At 47.9% G+C, this 22,124-nt stretch overlaps 1 protein-coding gene and 2 long non-coding RNA genes across 6 annotated transcripts in view; 1 reads left to right on the top strand and 2 right to left on the bottom strand.

Moving 5' to 3' along the window:
- Nucleotides 1-2,468: 2,468 nt before the first annotated feature.
- Nucleotides 2,469-6,734, bottom strand: LOC120095055 (uncharacterized). 3 transcript variants are annotated; one of them, XR_005490078.2, is made up of 3 exons: nucleotides 6,444-6,731; nucleotides 4,977-5,146; nucleotides 2,469-2,906 (listed from the first exon to the last, which is right to left on the bottom strand). It is a non-coding gene; the product is annotated as an uncharacterized LOC120095055 (long non-coding RNA). The 3 variants fall into 3 exon arrangements; XR_005490076.2 differs by lacking the exon at nucleotides 2,469-2,906 and adding an exon at nucleotides 3,909-4,081 and having other exon boundaries at nucleotides 6,444-6,734; XR_005490077.2 differs by lacking the exon at nucleotides 2,469-2,906 and adding an exon at nucleotides 3,909-4,081 and having other exon boundaries at nucleotides 6,119-6,483.
- Nsg2 (neuronal vesicle trafficking associated 2) overlaps nucleotides 3,603-22,124 on the top strand; it is a 59,843-nt gene continuing 41,321 nt past the window's right edge. Inside the window, exons 1-3 of the mRNA NM_001034152.1 lie at nucleotides 3,603-3,715; nucleotides 4,578-4,733; nucleotides 22,035-22,118. Coding sequence (NP_001029324.1) covers nucleotides 4,605-4,733; nucleotides 22,035-22,118 — 213 coding nt within the window. The 5' untranslated portion in view covers nucleotides 3,603-3,715; nucleotides 4,578-4,604. The remainder of the gene's footprint in view (nucleotides 3,716-4,577; nucleotides 4,734-22,034; nucleotides 22,119-22,124) is intronic.
- On the bottom strand, nucleotides 14,843-22,044 carry LOC134480766 (uncharacterized). 2 transcript variants are annotated; one of them, XR_010055544.1, is made up of 3 exons: nucleotides 21,827-22,044; nucleotides 19,743-21,350; nucleotides 14,843-19,234 (listed from the first exon to the last, which is right to left on the bottom strand). It is a non-coding gene; the product is annotated as an uncharacterized LOC134480766 (long non-coding RNA). The 2 variants fall into 2 exon arrangements; XR_010055543.1 differs by lacking the exon at nucleotides 14,843-19,234 and having other exon boundaries at nucleotides 19,237-21,350; nucleotides 21,827-22,042.

Raw genomic sequence — 22,124 nt, 5'->3', positions numbered from 1 at the left:
GGTGTGCCTCACTAATGCCTTGGGTGTTGCCCAATCCAACCAGGTTGACGGTGGAAATGAACTGTCCCACGCTATCCGGTGTCATCATGGTGAGTCTGTCTTCCTGAAACCCTTTTAATTTCTCTTTTCCATCGAAAAATGGTCCTTTACTGAACTGTTTTCCTCTGGTTCTGTTTTTTGGTTGTGTTGGGTTTTGTTGTTGTCGTTGCTTTGGAATTGCTTGTCTGGAATTTTCCAGACAAGGTTTTTCTATGTCTCTTTGGATGTCCTGGAGCTCACTCCGTAGACCAGGCTGGCCTTTGTAGTTCTAAAAACAGCCGGACATTCCAGGAAGCCATTGGGTTGTCCTCTAGAATGTGCAGCAACACAGCTCACCACCATGGCAGGCTGCAGAGAGGACCCCAGTGCCTCACACAGAAAGGCAGAGGGTTTCACAGCTGAGAGCAGTCCTGTCCAGCTGGGTCTATTCAACAAGCATGTTGCCAGATTCTGTGGTTTTCGGTTCCTTTCTACCCCTGCGTAGTCCCTAGAAGACTTTGGGGATCAGGATGAGGCAGAAATGTTCTCTGTAATCTGGGTTTGTGTTCCATGGGGTCACTGGGTCCCATGGGCCTTCCTAACAAATTGTCTTCTTAGCAGTGTCACAATCAATCTAGTCATTTCATTTGCTTGCTAACCCCCAGGAAGTTGACAGACAGAGCCATGACTTACCTTAGGCACCTGACTTGATTGTGCTATGACCAAATTCAGAGGACCTGGAAGAGGTAACTGACACCAGTTAATACTCTGTGGCTACTGACTTGGTTACATTGCTGCGTTCAGGCTGTTTCTTATTGTTAGAACACAGTTCATTTATATTTTCCCTCCATTTTGACAAGTCTATTTTCAATCAGCTTCTGCCATTTACATTTAAAATGAGTATCGATATGTCTGGATATGAGTCTACTATTTCATTACTCTTGTTCTCCCTACTTTTTGTTTCTAGTTTCCTCTTTTTGGTTATTTGAAGTTTGTTTTTGTTTTGTTTTCATGTGTCTGTTGTGCCTATTGAATCTTAAACATCTTTTACTGATTTATTCTTGTGAATTTTACATCATGCAACCCAAATCCCATTCATCTCTCCATCCCTTCATATCTGCCCTCTGCCCTTGCAACCTCCCCCCACAAAAGAAAAAAGAAAGCTCTCACTACGGAAGCTACAGCGTGTCTCTTTGGTCCACTCATCTTTCCTTGCAAATGGTCATTGCAATGAGAATGGGTCTGGTTCAAAACCTCTGGCTTCTGATACACCATCAATACTGGATCCTCATCAGGTCTCCTCTGGGATATCCTACTGTTGTTCTGTGTCATGGAGATCCTGCAACTTTGGAGCTGTCAGGCTGGCCCTTTCACGATCTTCAGCAGTTTATAGATGGGTTAGATGTTGGGGTGGGCAAACTCAAAGCCCCGGATCTGGACCTAGGTGGTAGCTGAACTGGTCAGCCTAGCAGCTCTCCTGCACTCACACCACCAGGGGGAGCTCTCCAGTACTGCCTGGCCAGCAGCAGCCAGTGAGGGGCAGGGCCAGCTCTCTTGCTCTTATGCCCTAGAGGCCGACTCTCCCACCCCGCATGGCAGATGTTGTCTATTGCATTTTGATTATTACACACACACACACACACACACACACACACACACACACACACACACACACGTACGCATGCATGCAAGCACGCACATACATACATACCACATCTTTGTATCTTTTTGGCTAGCCTGAGGTTGCAATAGACATACTTAAATGTTCACAAATTACACGGACCCAAAGCTTTACCACGTAAAGTGGTCTACAGGACCATAATGGACCATCTTGGTTTCTTTCCTCCACAGTCTGCTCTATAGATGTCTTATATATTGCACACATGGAAAACGTCATCAAACGGTGTGATCGTATTTGTTTTCAACCCTCGATGATTTGTTTTTTTTAATGCCAGAATGATTCTATTTCATTTGGAACCCATCAGTCTTGTTCTCCAACAAGGTAAGAATCCAGCACGCCATCCCTTCCAGCTTGTCTTCTAACCTCATAGGTCACCGAGCCTGGCTTTCCCCCTGCCTCCAGACAAACCCCTTTCTGGAGCTTGCTAAACTCTAGGGACCTCCAGCTTGAAAAGTGTAGCTTTTCCTTGTCAATCAGTCATGGGATTTCTTTGTCTTTTGGGGCAGCAGCGTTAGGATTGGTTATTGATGTTCACAAGTGAACATGTGGTTGTTGATTCTACTGTGCTGGCCTCAGGCCGTGCTTGAACCTGGCGGTCATTTAGGTCTTTGGAGAGGAAGGGAAGGAAATCCAATATTTCTTAGAATACTCCCCTCTCACACCTTTTAACACCGCCCTGTGCGGTGCTGATAGATGGCAGCCTTCATCGTCTCAAAAACCCTTACACCCATTTCATTTCTACACAGTACAGACGACACACACTCTCCTGTGCCTTTTAACACGTGGACACTAGGTAGGGTGATTTATTTTTTCACACGTACAAATGTTTTTAAATTGACGTGGGGAGGGTGCTCAATCCCAGGACAGATGGGTCGTGGACCTCATAGACAGCACTGCTGCTGAGCAGTGACTTGAGCCACAGCCGGGAGAAATCACTGGCAATGGACTCGAACCATCCCTGTGGTTGACATAGGCATTCGGAGCATCCCTCACAAGCCATAGGTGTCTCCATGGGTATATTCTCTTTCCGTAGTCCCTGCCATTTTGCAATGGAAGTGTTGTCATCCTCCATCATAGGCAAGGTAACAGAAGCTCAGAGAGTGGCTGCATATGTACCAGAGCCACACAGCCATTAGGTAGAGTTGGCACTGCCCCTCCACTCCTTCTTACTCTGGACATCAGAATGCGTGTCATTTAATGTCTTGTCCTAGATATGGATTTTGGGGACAAGAGTACGGGTTCAAATCCCAGCTCTGGTCTTTCCCGTTCTGTGACCTTACCTGACCTGGGCAAACTTGGGGGAATTGTGAGCCACACAGGTCAAGCCTGTGCAGTGCGTCACACTGTCTGAGCTTTGTGCAGGTGTGTCCACACTGAGTGCCACTCCATTTCCCCGCCATTGTTAGAAACCACAGTTTACAGAAGAGGCAGACGCTTGGAAGAGACCAGGAAGGTGTTAACTGCACAGGACATGGAAAATAACCACCAGTTTACTTTCTCTTCTAACCCCAGAGCAGGTGTTTTGAGCCATTCTGTTTTACAGTATTGTTAGGGAAGTCTCAGTAAGAGGTGAGCCCTTCCCCTTTAAAAAAAAAAATAGTGCCTGCTTTTTCAGTTTCCCCCAAAGACTCCAGAATCGCATTTTACATAATTGTAAAAAAAATTTTTTTTTTATAAACCACATTAGTGTTTTTGGAATAGCCAAAAATCCCTTCCACTTTTTTTGAAACCGTTTGTCCTATGCAGGGGTTGTGGCCATGCATGAGAAACAGCAGGTGGTGCCAGATGACAGGTGGTGTGGGAGCCGTCCCCGGTGGGAGGCGCGAGCAAGCGAGCAGGCTGGCAGCTGCCAGATCTTCTCTGCGCGCTGGCGCCTCGTTCTCAGAAGCTCCGGATCCAGGCACGCGAGGGCTGCTTTTTCGGCACCACGTTCTGGCTGAGGAGGGAGGACTCCTGTTTGTCCTCCTCCTCTACATATTGGCTTGACTCTGCTCTGACCCCCACCAGTGCCGCGCAGTAAGTAGGCATTTGTTTTTGTTGTAACCACTCCCCAGCACCCTCCCAGCCCTTACCACCCTGTCATCCCCACAACAACTCTGTTTGTCTAATTACGTCCCACCAGCAGGATTGACAGGAGAAATTCAGTTGTACCGGGCTTTTGAGGGTGCGGTGAAAGCAGTCCTTGACTTCAAAGGGAACCGGAGGGAAATAAATGCGATCTGTTTATTTAGTTGGCAATCTTGCAGTATGGGGGCTGCTAACTTTCCATGGGTGGGAAAAAGCCCTGGCTGTTGAGGGAATGGAGGTATTTCATGGTTGAATAAGGAGATCAGGTTCAAGCCAGCCTCTTTCTGATGTAGAAACCTGGATCTCACGTACAATCTACATATTATGTAAAAAGAGAGAGAGAAGTGTGTCTTGAGAGATATTGAATGTATTCGATTGTGTTTTAGAGATTGGGGGGGGGGAGGCAAAATAGCTATGTGGGTGGTGAGGGGAAATGTATCTTACTGCAGGGGGCCCAGAATAATGGAGTTTCCTTTTGTGCTAAGAACAAGCTTGCCAGTGGGGCTCTAGGGATATGTTAGCCACTGTGTCTTGGTATTTTTTTTTAAGCTCATTTTTTTTTTAAATGAAGGTCTGAGGTTTTTTGTTTTTTTTTTCCCTGCTCCCTAATTTGAGGGTTGGTGAACTCAGTGGGCAGTTAGCACATTTTGATGATTAATGAAGTTTCTCTGGACAATGGGAACCATGTCAGGAAATCTAGTGGGAGATTGACGGCTATCACCAGGTCGAATACTGCTGGAGTTGAGCTATCTTAGAGCATCACCAGCCCCATGCATTCCTGCTGTAACCAGAATCCCGATGCTTGCCTTAGGTCTGGGAAAAAAAAAACAGCAGAAGCATGGTGAAGCTGAATGGCAACCCTGGAGAGAAGGGAGCCAAGCCGCCTTCCGTGGAGGACGGCTTCCAGACCGTCCCTCTCATCACGCCCTTGGAGGTTAATCATTTACAGCTGTCTGCTCCCGAGAAGGTAACGGTGATCTTCCTTCCCTTGTCCCCCAGAACCCAGACTACTGTAACCCAGGAACCCAAGAAGCAAAAGATTTCATTCCCTCAAACCCTTTCATCCTTCAAGCCACCAAGCAGGCTCCCTGCCTTGGAAAACATTGTATCCAGAGATAAGACACTTCCTGTGCTATTGCAGATTTATGGTGTTTGCTGATAATCTGCATATATGGGCAAGCAAATTAATGTTCCCTTGTTAGGATCTTACCATGACAGATGAATAGATATAAGCTTCTATGCAGTGATGAAGGGGGGAGAAAGGCTTGTCTTAATTTTCTTGAGGTGTTTTGGAAATCGATTGGTATAGATAGGAAGGCAGGGAATTGGACTCGATCCAGCAGCTGTCAGTTCACACCTTTCCTCTTTGCTAGGAGTTGGCTATAAAAAAAAATAAAGTTTAAAAATCCCTTCTTCAGAGGAACCCAGTGCATGGTGGTAAATGCTGGACCCAAGCATCACAATGAGTGGGGAGGGGTAGGAGAGGGAAGGCAGGATGGGTGAGCTGCAGAGGAGAATATCCAAGTTGGAGTTGTGAAGGTGAGTCAAAGCTGTACGAGTTTGGAGCGGAGGGAAAAAAAAGGTATTTAAGGCAAAGGTGGAAGAGAATGCGCCTTCGGACACGGTGGCTGCAGGAGGATGACTGGGAAGCAGCCTCTGGCTGATGCCACATCAATGGAGGTGGCAGTGGGGTGTCATCCCACAGACATAAGTAGGAGAGAATGCGTAAGGTCTGCCTGAGGGAGCAAAGGATTTAGGGGATGAGCTATTGCACGTCATCTGAGAGGTTTGCAGGGGGAAAGCTCCTGCTCCCGAGCTGGGGACGGGAACAATGGATCATCCCATCCGCTCGATGTTTTCCATTGGCATCTCCAGGAGGGCATTGTGTGTCTTAACCACTTGGTTCCATCCAATCAATGAAGAGGAACTAAATCGAGATAAGGAGCTGGCTGATTGGCTGGGGCTGAGTCATTTGTTTTGAAAGCAGAGAGGTTTTTAACAGAAGAATGTGTCAGGGTGGGTGGTAGGAATAGAGTTGTTGAGCTACCCTCAGAAACTAATAAAGCCTTTAAAAATGAGCTTCCAGCAAGCAGTTGCTGCTAAGGAGACATGAAGAGATGGTATCGAGAACTCGCCTCGGGCACATCAGACACACTCGGTGTTTGTTTTGAACTTCATGTTGAAAACACAAGGCGATTTAGAAACTCCCGTTATTGAAGTCACCCCCAGCCCCAGAGCAATTCTGTCAGAACCTCTGGAGTGAGATCCGGTCATCAGCATAGGTGCAGTCTCCCCAAATGACCCCCATGTGTGGCCACAGTTGAGTAACTCCGTTTCAGACCCATAACACACCTGCAAGTCTGGGATTGGAAATTCGCGTGATAAGCCAACGTTTGGATGGTCCAAAGGCACGGAAAGACCAACTGAAAATGTTTGGACCTGGATGCAGGTGTAAGTGTAGTTTGTGAAGGAAAAATATTGTCTTGTGGTTCTGCAATTTGGCAGCACATGCGCACATCTGAGAGGCGTGTGATGAAGAGAGACAATGGAGGTCACCTCCTCCAAACCTCCCACACAGTTCCGGGCTATCTAGAGAGTGGTGTGCCGTCTCTGGCTTTACTCTCTTAATTCCTTCTGAGAGTTTTCTTCTCTCCCTGAGCAAACAACCCAGACGTACCCGGAAGTCACTCCAACGCCAGCATAGTCAGCCGTCTCATAGCGCATGCCTAAAGATGTACCGAGGCCCTGCAGGGTCATGCCGCGCACTCCCCGTGGTTCTCCTGGGTGGGTGTTGGTTTCCCCTTCTGTGGAGCAAAGAGGCTCATACATCAGGTTGTCGGAACAAAATCAGATGTGGCATCAGATGTGAAGTGGCTCAAAGCCAAAAATAGAATAAGAGTAATTAAGATGTTCAAGTGCCTTTTAAAATGTCGAGTGTGTGTACCACCCCTCCCCACACACACACACCTCGAGCGCATACGCAAACACACCACATGTACACTGGAGCACGCGCACACACCCAAACACACGCGCGCGCGCGCGCACATGCACATACAGTTTTTTATTTCAGTCTCTCACTAGTGAACAGAACCTGGTAAAGAAGTGGCTATTTTGACCAGGTGTTTAAAGAAATTGAAACATAGAATGGTAATGTAACTCCTCAAAACAAAGTTGGTGAGGAGACGCCCTGGATAAGAAGCTGGGCAGTGTTGTTCCAGAACCTTCCACCTTGGGAACTGGTCTGACACTGCACAGGTTTGATCTCTGTTTCTGACTCAGTCAGTGCCCCGCAATATGGATCGATTCTCTCTGAGGTCCCAGTGTTGTCTGAGAGAGAAACTGTCTTAGTAGTTTTCTGTGCTGATAACGCTTAGATTTTACTTGTTCAAACTTTTCAGGGCAGGAGGTCAGACCTAGTACAGTATACAGGGTAGGCGAGTGCTTGACCACTGAGTTATCTCTCCATGATTTTATGGTCTTTACAAGAACAAACACAGTGCTCCCCCTGGCAGCAGAGCAAATGTGTTGAAGGTGAATTCTAGCCCAGAGACCAGTTTCCCTAAGTGATGGCTATCAGCGTGGACTGGGAAGAAATGGTTTTAGCTGGGTTTAAACCCTTGTTTCTGTTTCTGCTGGAATCCCCTTACCTACGTGCTCTGATGAGTTTGTTTCTTCCTTCCTCCCTCCCCCTCTCTCTCTCTCTCTCTCTCTCTCTCTCTCTCTCTTTCCGTTCTTGTTTTGCTTTTCTTTTGAGACATAGTCTCCCTCTCCCTCTCCCTCTCCCTCTCCCTCTCCCTCTCCCTCTCCCTCTCCCTCTCCCTCTCCCTCTCCCTCTCCCTCTCCCTCTCCCCCCTCTCCCTCTCCTCCCTCTCCCTTCCCCCTCTCCCTCTCCCTTCCCCCTCTCCCTCTCCCTTTCCCCTCTCCCTCTCCCTCTCCCTCTCCCTTCCCCCTCTCCCTCTCCCTCTCCCTCTCCCTCTCCCTCTCCCTCTCCCTCTCCCTTCCCCCTCTCCCTCTCCCTTCCGCCTCTCCCTCTCCCTTCCCCCTCTCCTCTGGCTGCCCTGGAACTCACTATGTAGACCAGGCTGGCTGGCGGATCACAGAGGTGCACCCGTTCCTGCTTCCCAAGTGCTGGGGTTAGAGTTGTACGCTACCATGCCAGGCTCCCTGATGAGTTCCTTAACCCACCTCAGACTTGACCCCCTTGCATGTAAAGTGGAGATAGCACTGGAATTCTCTGGGGGCTATGAGAGAGGGGGTGAAGCGAGCCCTTTGATTAGGTCCCAGTGGGACAGGGTTTGAAGCTAAGATAGTATCAGGAAGGTCATGTGTGCCCTTGTGAAATCATGGTTTTCCCTTTGGAAACTCCAAGACATGAAGTGTGCTTGCTAAGTAGCCTGGAAAACCATCTTTGGATCTAGTCACCGAACTCTTTAGCATTGTGGCATTTAAGCATTAGAAACCACTTGGTGGAGGGGGTCAGCTAACAAGGTGGTTTGGTGCTTAAGAGTGGTTTCTGCTCTTGCAAAGGACTCAGGCTTGGGTCCCAGCACCCAATTACGCAGCTCACAACCACCTGTAACTTCAGCCCCAGAGAGATCTGACACCCTTCTCTGGCCCCGATGGACACATGCACACACACAGACACACACACACAGACACACAGACACACACACACAGACACACAGACACACACACACACACACACACACACACACACACACACTAAAAAAGAAAAGAAAAGATTTTGACCATGATGGAAAGGATGAATATCTTAGTCTGTTTTGTTTCTTTTTCTACATGTTTTTAAATCATTCCTTGAGAATTTCATGTATATATGAAATGTATTTTGACCATATGAGCCCCTTCCAACTCCCCCTAAACCTTTCCCAAAATGACTTCCTCCCAACTTCAGTCCTCTTTTTCTTCTTTTTAAAAATAACCCACAGAGTCCAGTTAATGTTGTCTAAAGGCACATAGGTGTAGGGACCATCCACTGTGGGCACAGGGAACCTCCTAGCCACGCCCACAAAGGGAAATTACATCCTTGCCCAGCAACCATCCATCAACTGCCAATCCTACTCACCTATGGGCAGGGCTTTGTGAGCCTCTCCTTCATCCCTGCCGGAACCTTTCTTAGTCTGCTTTTTGTTGTCAATCAGAAACCTGGGGCTGATTGGGTCCAGAACATGGCAGGGACATCATTCTGGGAGCATGAGGAAGACAGACTGAACAATCATGCTCTGAGACAGAAAGCAAGAGACTTACTTGACTCTCTGAGGAATCAACTGGACACCTAGAAGAAACACATTCATTCCTTCTGAGGGCACTCTCTCCCCAACCCCTGCCTCCATATCTTTCACTAGACTCTGCCTCTTAAATGTTCTGGATCTCTCAACATAGCTCTCCTGAGGACCCAGTTCCAAAACATGATCCTTTGGGAGACACTCAGGCTATATCCAAACCGTAGTATCTAGTTTGGACTCAGAGTCCATTCTAGGTGAGGCCATGGATAGTTCCCTAAGATAGCACTGCCTCCGTTGTTTTCTCCCTGACCGGTGTGGCTGAGATTGGTGACTGCCTCAGGAGATGGGCATTATCTCTTGCATGCTACCCAAAGCTCTTAAGATGTTTCCTCAGAGCGGTGACCTGTCTCTTCCCCATGTGACGCCAACCTCAATCCCTTACCTTGGCACTCCAGATCTTTTGTTGTACAATTTCCATTTCTTGTAGTCTCACTTTGTTTTCCCAAAACCAGCATGTCACCCCTCCACGGACAGCGACTCCTGATAGAAGTTACTCTGACTCCTGTGTGGACATTTGGCAATGTCTGAAGACATCTTTGTTAACCATAGCTGTATGGGTAATTCTGTTGGTGTCTAGTGATGCTGCTCTATGCACTGTAACACATGCACATGATTTCTCCCATCTGCCCTCCAAAAGAATGATTCTGCCCCAAATGCCAACAGAACCTACATGGAAACCAAGGCTCAGGTCCATGGAGTGGTGTATCTAAATATTGCAGACAAGGAGTCTTGGAAGTCTAGTCTACCTCACACCCCAACTTTTAACTGTGCTGGTTTGACAGGACAGTATTCATCTTCTTAAGCTAAGTTCCAGCAGGAGGTCCCTTGGACACCTTCCCTGACCACCACCAAGTATAGCGGTGGTTATAACAACCATACTGGAAGCCATCACTCACCTTTCCACCCACCCAGAAACCCCTGTGCTCAATTAAATATACATACACAGCCGTGGGAAGTCACCAAGCAGGCTGGTGGGAGGTGCTAGAAGATGGAGGGACTTAGGAGATGAGGATGAGGAGGTGAGCATTAGGCTGTGTAGGAGGGGAGGGGCTTAATTAAGGAAGACAATGGGATCTGGAGTTCCATTCCATAAAGTTTATGCTGGAGGCTGTGGCCCACCCTGTGGACAATGAACAGGCTTAGCCCATGATGGTTCTTAAGAAATTTTCTCTTCACTTCCATCTGTTCTTCTAGGGAACATTGGAACAGTTAACGCAGTAGAGGTGGCCAGGTCCCCTGCAGGTACAGTAAGAGAGAGAAAGAGCAGAGGCAGGAGCCTGACTAGAAGCCACGGTTGTGGGGTGAAGCAATGGTGCTCTTGAGTCTGGCACCATGAACACAGTAACTAGGTGGACTTTCACCAAGACCTGATGCCCAGGTGGCCTGAGGAGAATTCATTCTGTCTCGTTTCCCTTTGCCCGCTTAGCCTGAGTCGCTGGCTCTGAGTGAACAGCCTTCGTCCTACCACGCAGTAGGAAGAAGGACGTTTTTAGCAGGATTCCTCTTCCATGTTTAAAAATGGATGTGTGGGGAAAATAGACTCAAGATCAAGTAGGCAAGTGTCTTCTGGCTATGGGTAGGATCTCCTGAAAAGTTGGTGTGGTATTTGAATCATAACGGCTCCCGTAGGCTCATGCATTTGAATACTTGGCCCCTAGATGGTGGAAATGTTTGGAAAGGATTAGGAGGTGTGGCCTCGTTGGGGGAGGGGGGCATGTCACAGGGCTTTGAGGTTTCAAAAGCTCATGCCGTCCCCAGTCAGTTTGCTCGCTGCCTCCTGTTTGTGGATTGACATAAAAGCTCTCAGCTGCTATTCCAGCACTGTGCTTGCCTACCTGCCACCAAGCTCCCTGACGTAATAACCATGGACTCATCCTCTGAAACTGTAAGCCCCAACAAACTCTCTCTTCTATATGTTGCCTTGGTCATGGTGTCTCTTCCCAGTGATAGAAAAAATAACTAAGACAGTTGGGGCATCCAATTCTACCTCTGGGGCCTTCTCGCCACAAAGAAACAGGTGCTCTGGAAAACTCTGTGAGGTTTCTACCTGTGATCCCACCTTGCAGAAAGAAAACAGTAGCAGAACTCTGCACGTTATAGCCTGGAGATGCCAGCAAGCACATGTCAAGGCTGTAGAAAGCAGACCACAGACAGACACCCCCCACCTCAGCAAAGCCCCAAGTCAATCACAATCACAATCACAATCACAATTACAATCACAACCACAATCACAATCACAATCACAATCAAAGCTGAGCCAGCTCCAGGCTCCGCCACGATCTTTTTCTTCCCACTAATTGTTAAATCCTCGAGCATCTTAGGGATGGAGTCTCAACTACGTTTAAGAGGAGAGGAATAGAGAGATTCTGAGATCAGCTACTGGCATCTGACATGGAATCTATGGTACAGCACATGCACTTAAAATCCTAGAGACCCGGGTTCAAATCTTTGCCAAGCTGCTTCTCAGCTGCGAGGCTTTGTGCAGGTTGTCCAGCCTCTCTGGAGTTTGTGCTGTTGGAGCTGTAAGGCGAGCATAACATCCACCTAACAGATTACTGTCCGAGGGGGGGGGAAATGTGACCATTGTCTAATGGGCCTCGCTTGGGCATGACCCAGAGGGGGCCCATCGATCCAGTTTCCTTCCTTTATTTGGACACTCAGAATATGCCACCTAACATGGTGTGTTGTGCAAGAAAACTGTAAAAGACAAACATGCGGGCCTCGTGAGCTTCAAGAGTGAGGGCTGGGAGAGACGGAACTCACACAGGGCACGGATCCTGAGCAGAGGAGGTGAATTGCCCATCCAGAGGCAGCCTTCCTGTCTTTCAACCTTAAGACGCAGGACACGAGAAATGACAGCCTCTCTCCAGGGAGCAGCTCCTCCCACTCCACAGGACAGCCTCCCCCACCCACTCCACAGGACAGCCTTCCCTACCCACTCCCCTACACAGAGGCTCCCCAGAGGCTTCTGAGCTTCCCCACACTGGTTGAGGCTCAGACAGTTCCCAAAAATAGATACAAAGTGATCAATAAATGCAGCAAAGATTCTCGGTTAATTTAAAAAGGTAACTTTAAACAAACAAAAAAGTTATAATGGTTACGTTGGTAATTTTTGGAAAAAACATAATACATGCTTTTGCAAATGTTAAATTTAGTATTGTTCTTTCATACCTTTTAAGTTAGCAGATAGTGACAGCTCCTACTGTGACACTTTCCTGTCTACATCTCTGTATTTTGTTCTTATCTGTTCCGTACTGTCCTCCCCATGCCTGCTCCTCCTCTGCTAACTCCTTTTCTCCCTCTCTAGTCCCCTATCTACAGCTTTTTTAATTTTTATTTTCTGTGTGTGTGCTTTGTCTGCATGTATTTCTGTGCCTGGCACCCTCGGTGACCAGAAGAGGGTGTGTTGGATCCCCTGGAACTGCAGTTACAGACCGTTGTGAGCCATCATGTGGGTGCTGAGAATCAAACCCGTGTCCTCTTGAAGAGCAGCCAGTGTTCTGAGCCTCTGAGCCACCTCTCTAGCTCCTCTCCCTTCTGCTTTTAGGTCATATATATTCTCTAACTCCCCTGCCCTTTCTCCCATTAGATCCCTTCCTCCTGCTCTTAATACAATCTTGTTGGCTGCCTAATCTAATATGGAGTCCTTCTGCAGTCATTTGACAATGTTTATAACATTAAAATGGACCGATCACCTGACTTTTGTCCTTCTTATTGCTAGGAACATATCCTATGAACATTTTTTTTCTTTCAGTTTTACAATGCCTTCTAGATGTTACCACAAACTGGGACTGGTTCGGACTGTTGAGGAGAACGGGCTGGTTAAGTGTAAATGGGAACTCCGAGCTGGGGGAAAGGGAAGACTGTGACTTGCTCTGTAAGAACGTAGTCTAAAATGGTGGCATGTGGTCTCACGTACAGAAACAACATGCGTACATTCTAGTCTCTCCTATTCATGTTTTATGTGTTACCGGTACTAGAAAACTGAACATATGTGGGGAAGGGCAAAAATGTGATTTTAAATTATGTGTGTGGGTGTGTACACGTGAGTTCCATGCTCTCCAAGGCTGAAGAAGACATTGGATCCCCTGGAGCTGGAATTACTGATCCCACCTGATGTGGGTGCTGGGGACCAAACTCTGGTCCTGTCTAAGAGCAGTAGGTTCTCTTCAGCGGTCTCTCCAGTCCCCATAATGTGATGCTTTGATATGTGTATACATTATATAATAAAATATATGCAATAGAATATATTTAGCAATAAGAGGTTTAAATCTTTTCAGTCTTGACAACCTGGATGGATCTCGGAGGACAGACAGTAAGTGTGTGCTTTAATTGCTAAGAGAGCGGCGTTGATGGGGGCCATTTGAAGACCTTCGTTTTCAGTTTTGTACCCACGAACACACGCTTTTGTTTTAAAAAGTCACTCCCGTTTCACCAAGGGTGAAGCAGCGTGGGAGGGCTGATGTGACTTGCTCTTTTCCACTCGGCTGAGTCCCTGTGGAGATCTGTTGAGCTGAGAGCTGAGGCGCTGGTATTGAGGTGATGCCGGCCACGCTGATTTATATTTTATCTCTAAGAAAGCAAAGGCCTGGCAAAGAAAAGAGCCCTGGAAAGAACCCAGAGCAGAGTGGCAGCTTCATATTAGCGTTCCGCTTTTGACTCATCCTGCTGTGTGATGTGAGCCAAATGTCTCCCTTCTCTCTATGCCAATCTCCCATTGTGAAATTGATGGCTCCGTATAGACTGCCACCAAATCTGTGGGCACAGGCGCCTGGTCCAGCTTTCAGTTTCACAGGAGAAGATCTAATCCGGGGTGGGGGAGTAGGGGGGTGGGAGGGTGGGAGGGTGGGGGTGGGAATTGTGAGGTGAGGAGCAGAGAAGGCAAACCGGAAGATCTGAGTGAGGACTCCGCCTCCATCTGGTCACGTGGCCTTTGTCTCCAGTGTCCTGGGGACCAGAATGTGTGACCGGATACCAGTGAGGGTTGTGGGCTCAATCTTCTCTGGGCCAGATGCTCACCCACACCAGAGTCCACGAGAAGGCTGAGGTTCGAGACCGCAGACTTTAGCACAGAGCTAAGCACCTAGTGTCACGATACCTTTAAAAAGTGGTGATTGACAGGAAAAGCCCGATGCTGCTGTTTGCTCATTGGCTCAACCAGTATTTGGACTAAAATTCCTCAACTAGAAAATAGGAAGGCTAGCAATGACTTTGAGGCGGAGGCTCAAGGGCTGGGAAAGAAAATGACAGTTAAAGCAGAAGCCAGGGGCAGTGGTGGCGCAGACCTTTAATGCCAGCACTTGAGAGGCAGAAGCAGGCAGATCTCTGAGTTCAAGGCCAGTCAGAACTACACAGAAAAACCTGTGAAACAAGCAAACACAAAATGGAAGAAGGAAGGAAGGAAGGAGGGAGGGAGGGAGGGAGGGAGGGAGGGAGGGAGGGAGGGAGGGAGGGAGGGAGGGAAAATTAAAGCAGCCCTCCTCGGTGGAGTCCCCATCCGATGTGCCTGCAGTTTCTCGCCCTGCAGCAGGGATGAGCCTTGGCTATAACGAAGGTCTAATTTTGGTTTATGTAAGCCCAACTCATAAAATTACAATCTTGCTCCTTGTCAGCACTTCTGCACTTGCGTTTATTGTTCCTGCCAATCCTGGGGACTCGCCGTGTGGGAGCCTCTTCATTATTGATAATCCGAGGAGGTAGTATTTTAAATTTTTATGATCTGCACTTTGAGCCATCTGATCCACCATGCAGGATCTGGCTTTGCCGGTGAAGTGGGGCTGATGGGGACAGAAGCAGGTGAGGAGACAGCACGGTGCATCCTTTAGAAATTAATAATTCATCCCATTTCCCAATGTCAATTATATTCCTCACAATAGCAGTTTGAAAGGCCATTGGGGTGTGTAAATAGGAGAAAAACAAACAAACAAACAAAAATAAAGTGATTTGGCCCACTCTCACACTATTTGATAATCTGGAGCCTCGTTTATTGAATGTCTTGCAAATCCTACTTTTAACAATAAAAAGTCTAGGACAGATTTTTATTTTCCTTCCTCTCCACCCTCACCTTCACCCCATTTCTTTTTCAAGTCAAGCCAAGGCTTTCCTCCCTTCTCTCAGTCTTGCTCTGTTTTCCTAAAGTGGAAGAGAGAGGGAGGTTATCCATGACAGTGCCTTTCTCTGCAAAAATATCTCTCCTCTCTCTCTCTCTCCCTCTCTCTCTCTCTCTCTCACACACACACACACACACACACACACACACACACACACACACAACACACACACACACACAGGTTCTGTTTCCACTCCACAGGAACAAAGCACCAAGCTTCACATTACCCGCCCCACCCCCCATGGTAGCCTGACTCTGGTAACTTCATGGGTGGGTGGGGCTTTCGGGGTCAACCCCACCGCAGCTTCCAGCACTGTTACCGTCCTTCAGCCCCCTGTGCCCCTCTGGCCATCTCTCTCAGTGGTGCTTAGAATGACCTTTTCAGTCTGTGCCTGCCCCTCCAATTTCATCTCTGCCACTTACTTCCCTTGTGATACTGTCTTCTGGCCACCCAAAGATGCCTACTCTGTGCTTCTGCCCCATGTCAGCCTCCTCCCTCCATCCAGAAAGATCTTTTCGTTGGATCTGGGGAGGCAGGAATGGTCAGAAGAACAGATTGAGAGCCCAACAAATCAAGGGAGAGGTGGAGGAGGTGCAAGGGCGCATAACTAGATTTGTGCTGATCTGAGGATGTTTTGGGCAGATGGCAGCTAGAACCAAGGAACTACTGGAACGGATTTGGAAACGGAAGGAAAGAATTGGGTCTTGAGAGAGTCCTGCATAGAAATAAACAACGGTATTGTCTCCGTTAGAGTTTCTGTTGCTGTGATGAAAAAACATGGCCAAAAGCAGCTTGGGCAGGAGAGTGTTTATTGCGTCTTTCAGCTTATAATCTATCATCCAGGGAAGTCAGGCAGTGACTCAAGACGGAGCCGGTGCAGAAGTCATAGAGAGAACAATGATTTGTGACCAGCTCTTCATGGCTTGCTCAGTCTTATTTCTTACAGCACCAGGACCACATGCTTTGGGGTGGCACCACCCACAGTGAGCTGTACCCTCCCGAATCAGTCATTAACCAAAAAAAAAAAAAAAATGCCCCCAGGACTATCTAGCGGGGGCATTTTCTCAAGTTCTCTCTTTCCAAATGACTCTAGCTTGTGTCTAATTGACATAAAAACTGGTCCATGAGGTATAGTGTTTTATAGGCCCAGATTTTATAGGCATGGGATTGCAGGATAGTTGGGAAAGGTGAGTCAGAGCCTTGCAGGTTGACTGTGACCACGGCAAATGTGGGTGTGGACCTGAGAGAAAGCACCTAGCAGGCTCAGTGTGTCTCTGTGAGCTCCGAGTAGAGGCATGCACTATAGTCTGCAAGTGCTAAGAACAGAAGATGTCTCAGCATGAGACTGTGAGTGACCATGCTCGGGTCTCTGAGCATACGCAAGGCCTAACAGCGGCTGAGAAGTTACTCTGTAAAACCACAGAGTCAGCCTAGCATGAAGAGGCCAGATGTGAGAGGAGAGGCTGGAGAATGAAAGCTGAGGAGGGCCGATCAGCACAGAGGAAGAGAACCAGAAGAAGGCAGCCACCGGCCGAGGGAAGAGGAAGTCTCAAGGAGAAGGGGGACAACAAGCAGACCTGTGCATTTAATAGGACTGCTTCCAGAATAAAGCATCTTGTTGGGGTTGGGGATTTAGCTCAGTGGTAGAGCGCTTGCCTAGGAAGCGCAAGGCCCTGGGTTCGGTCCCCAGCTCCGAAAAAAAAAAGAACCAAAATAAATAAATAAATAAAAAATAAAGCATCTTGTAGGGAGACATTGGAAGGCAGAAATGCATACGACCCATGTAGCCTCCTGTGTGGCCTAGGTTGGCAACCTACTGGAGTCTGACTGCTTGTATTTACCATGGTATCTGTGGGGCTCACCACGGACTTGAGGTGTTGCCCTGAGACCCCTGTTCTAACAAGCCACAGAGCATTCTCCCAACACTGGCTGCATTCAGCCAGCCAAGAGATCTAGCCTGGGAAAGAGCAACCTGTAAAGTTTGGGGTTCAGTCTCCGCTGTGTAAGGTGGATGAATCCTAAGCGGAGCCATGGTATTCTGGAAACCGTCTAGAGCTCAGGATGAGGGGAGCACACAGCTGTTTGAGATGGACTCGGGGCTCTAAGGAGATTCCTCATGGTCACCTTGAAATACTTTGCAGCAGCTTTGGGGAACATGTGGCTTAACAAACAAAAAGGAACAGATGAAGGATGCTCACGTGCTAGGCTGAGGCACCTGCTGTCCCTTGGCCTGTCCCCAAAGCTAAAGAGGGGGGAGGGGCACCTGGAGAATTTCATCAGCGTTCAGAGCAGAACAATATGCAGACGAGCGGGTTCCGACCCCAACGCTGTTCCGACTCAGCTCCTCCGAGTGAGAAGTGTGCATATTTAGGATAAGTATCTTCTATAGTGTTTGAGTTAATTACATGGTAGGTCTACACTTATTTGAAGACATCAGTGGAGTCCCACAGTATCTAAAAGGCACACTGGGGTCTGATTGATTGTGTTTGCTGTGGTATCTGTGGGGCTCACAGGGACTTGGGGTGTGCCCCGCAGCTCCTATTTTAACAAACCACAGGGCATCCATCACCCTGTTAGACATTCACTCGCTCCTAGTTTTAGGCTGCTGTGAAGAGTCTTCTCTCGATGTTCTTGGTCACCTTCCAGTGGGCTGACTGTTTTCAGTTAACTTGATGCTGACACAGGAAACCTGTTGGTTCGGATATGCCTCCTTAGTGTTCTGTCGATGCACGAAAGCCTGAGAAATCTCTTGTTTCATTTCTGTGGGTTTTCTTGGAACCCATTTGTATCAGACACAAAACTTTTCGTCTCAAACAGCAGAAAACCCACACCAAATTGGACTAAGGCCTAAAGAGGACTTATTTTCCTCTAGAACTGCAGAATTCAGCATGGGTCCACTGTGGACAAGGTATGGTCCAGGGGATGGGGTGTTCTCGGGCTTGTGTCCACTCTCTGTCTCTCGGCTGCGTGCTTCTTCGTGAGCTGCCTTTGTTCTTCTCCTGGATATTCTTGAAGTAGCAGCCACTGCTATCTCAGTGCTAGAACTCACATCCCTATTGCACCATGCAAAGAAAAACACTGCCTGTGGGAAGCCATGGAAACCAATGGGGTGTCTTCCCACAAGGCCATACTCAGTACTGTCTCATATCTAATATATTCAAACCAAGTGGCATGCTGACATCAATGTACCCCAAGGGAGCTTCAGGGCAACATTCCAAGTCGATGTTAGCCCCACAGATACCACATGTATCACCGACTACCCTAGTTGGCTAGATCTAACTAGGGACCATCATAGTCATTAAAGGAGGGGAGGACCTCACAAGATTCTAAGTGTGGCAAAGCCCTGAAGGGAACCCCAGGGAGCTTCAGACTTAGGAAGTATCCTAGTTAGGGTTTTTACTGCTGCAATGAAAGACCATGATCAAAAAGCAAGTTGGGGGGGCTGGGGATTTAGCTCAGTGGTAGAGCGCTTACCTAGGAAGCGCAAGGCCCTGGGTTCGGTCCCCAGCTCCGAAAAAAAGAACCAAAAAAAAAAAAAAAAAAAAGCAAGTTGGGGAGTGTCTTAGTTAGGGTTTTATTGCTGTGAACAGACATCTTGACCAAGGCAGCTCTTATAAGGACAACATTTAATTGGGGCCGGCTTACAGGTTCAGAGGTTCAGTTCATTATCAGCAAGGTGGAGCATGGCAGCATCCAGACAGGCCTGGTGCAGGAGGAGCTGAGAGTTCTACATCTTCATCTAGAGGCTGCTAGCAGAATACTGACTTCCGGGCAGCTAAGATGAGGGTCTTAAGCCCACGCCCACAGTAACACACCTATTCCAACATGGCCACACCTCCTAATAGTGCCACGCCCTGGACAAGCATATACAAACCATCACAGGGAGGAAAGGGTTCATTTGGCTTACACTTCTACATTGCTGTTCATCACCGAAGGAAGTCAGGACTGGAACCCAGAGGCAGGAGCTGATGCGCAGGCAATGGAGGGATGCTGCTCACTGGCTTGCTTCCCATGGCTTGCTCAGCCTGCTTTCTTGTAAAACCCAGGACACCAGCCTGGGGATAGCACCATCCACAATGAGCTGGGCCCTCCCCCATCAATCACTAGTTGAGAAAATGTCATACTCCTAGATGTCATGGAGGCATATCCTTAACCGAGGCTCTTTCTCTCTGATGATGACTCCTAGCTTGTTTCAAGTTGACACACAAAACCAGCCAGTACAGGAAGGAAAAGAGATACTAGAGAAGCAACCTCAAGCACGTCAGCTGAAATATAAGTCCTGTCTAATTTACACCAAATGATGATGAGGGGTTTAAGTTTTATCAGAAGCTCTGGGAAGGGCGTTTATCAAACCAAGAAGGACTCAGAAGTTCCTTCTCCTGGTGTGTGAAGGAAAGGAGCTAGAGTCTAGGTCGACAACCCTGGGTGTAGACTAGAGTGGAGCTAAGTCAAGAGGTGAGGAGTGGGTCCAAGCATGTGAGCAGATAGACTAGCTTCCTGCTGTCTTGAGCCAATGCAAACTTACAACCTTGGAGTTCTGTCAGCCAGTCTTAGCATAGTTACCTGAGTCCTGTGTGGAGGGTCAAAGTCAGGCAGTGGCTGGCCTGAATTCTTATCCATCTCTGGATCCTGGTCCAAGCACATTTGAATTGTTGCATGAATTCTTTCCCATGTGGTAGAGGAACCCAAGTTCTCTTTTTTTTTCTTGGCTGCCATTTTTGCCTTGTCCTTGTGTCCTAGCTGAGCGACCTTGTCGTAGAAGTCAGGGGTAGAAGTCAGGGTCGTTTGTCAGGGCCAGAGGGTGCTCTTTTCCCCTTCTCCAGAGTTTTACGACATTATTCAGTCATGGGAGGGCCTTTGTGAGGCAGTCTGTAAAAAGAACATAAAAACAGACCAGCAACAGCATGGCCCCCTGAGCAGAACAGGAAAGCCCTGCTTGTGAAGTTACGGGACTCAGGCTGCTATCAGGAGCGGCGCAGAGCACCTGAGTGCCTTGATTCTGAGCAATGGCACTAGAAACGGTCCCCTGTAACAGTAACAGGTACTCTGCTTAGACTGAGAAAGGGGCTGTGTGGATGGATGGCCAGGGGTCTGCATCCTCAGGGGAAACCTTACAGCTTAGCTTCCATGGTGCTCACAGGGCCCTACCACCTGGCAATAATTACACATTCTTTGTCAGGTTTCTTTTTCTTCTACTCAGCCCCCGTGAGGTGGGATGGAGGCCCATAAATACCTTGTGAGGTGGGCCCCATGGCTAGCTTGGTGAAATACGCCGCCGAAGTAATCAGACATGAGTGAAACAAGATGACTCAGTGGGCTGAGCGAATGCCTTCATTTTTCCCTGCGCGAATCCCCCAATCACATTACAATTAAGAGTATTGCAAAGGATTAACTAGCAGGTTACTAATCATAACTTGTTTCTACCACCAAACTATGGAGATGGCCTAAACGTTTAGCAACTGAAGATCAGCTGCCGAGACAAATTGCAGAGTCAGCCGAACCTTCATGAAAATGTCAGCGTTGATAATGAGCAGCATCTTGGTGGCCTTGGGCAAGTTAGTAACCAGATAACTACAGTTTCTGCATTTATAAAACAAAGCAACTCCTACATTGTATCATTATTAGAAGGATAGGATATAATGAATGTGTAGTGTCTCTGGGTAAAATTCAAAAAGTAATAACTTTTAATGAAAAAAAAAATTAACTACGGAGCTGGCGAGATGGCTTAGCAGATAAAGGCACCTGGCGCCAAAACCTGGGTTTGGTCCACAGACTTAAATGCAGGAGCGCGCTGACTGTCTACAGCTGCGTTTGCCCTCCACACAAAGATCACTGCATGTATGTGCCCTCCCCAAATAAACAAAATTTAAAGAAAGTTGAAGACCAGTTTCAGTGTTCATACATAGTGAAGCACAGTACGTCAAAAGAAGAATGTTATATTCACAGCAAAACCAATTCAAACATGATTTCACAGCAGCCTTGGCCACCAGCACCGGGCCTGCAAACAGCCAATCACGGATCCAGGAGGTCCTCCTGGGGGGCCTTACCCAGCCCTGTGGAACTGTTGGTTACTGATAGATTCTGGGGACGGGAGGCAGTCATCATCTTCAGTTGTGGATCAAACAGAGGGTGCAATTCAGAATCCAGAATCCAAGGGCCACACAAATGGTCCTGGTTAAAATAAGTGGATAACAAAGAGACATGAAGGTAGGGAAGGGACCTGCAGGGAAGAGTGAGGCCGGACAGGGGTGGGAGGAAATGCAACAAGGAGGGAGGGGTGAGAGTCAGCAGAACATGCTACATGCATTTGTGAAATTGTGAAATAATGCATTTAATTAAGAAGAAGGAAAAGGAGAAAGGTTGAGCATGTTACTCAGTGGTACAGGGCTTGCTGAGCTGACGTTTGGCTCAGAGTTTCATCACTAGTACATATACACACGCACACTCACGCAACGCACTAACCCGCACACGCACTCCTGTGCACACACACTCACTCCTGCACAGATTTGTTCACAGACACACAATTGTTTACACTGGAAAATGGAAAACTGGAATTGTGTTGCCCGGGAAAGGTGGTCTAGAAACCTCATGATACACGGGCTCCCCTTTGCCAAAGCGAGATAGACATTATGGACAGAAATACCCACAACACTGGTAAACATCTGGAGAGGCACAATCAGCCGTATCGCCACGCCTGCTGGGATGGGGGAGCACTGTGGGCCGTTTGAATGTTTTCTTGTGTGTTTAGAAGGGGGTTCGCCGTTCCTGAGGTCTGTGGGATGAACAAATTTCAGTGGCCAGAGGAAAGGAAGGGAGGAGCCCTGTCTCTGTGCTAACACTCGCCCGATTTTGCAGGTGATTGTGAAGACAAGAACAGAATACCAGCCGGAACAGAGGAACAAAGGAAAGTTCCGGGTGCCGAAGATCGCCGAATTTACGGTCAGT

This window comes from Rattus norvegicus, chromosome 10 (genome assembly GCF_036323735.1).
Source record: "Rattus norvegicus strain BN/NHsdMcwi chromosome 10, GRCr8, whole genome shotgun sequence".
Lineage (NCBI taxonomy): Eukaryota > Metazoa > Chordata > Mammalia > Rodentia > Muridae > Rattus > Rattus norvegicus.
This window is presented reverse-complemented; position numbering and strand designations above follow the sequence as displayed.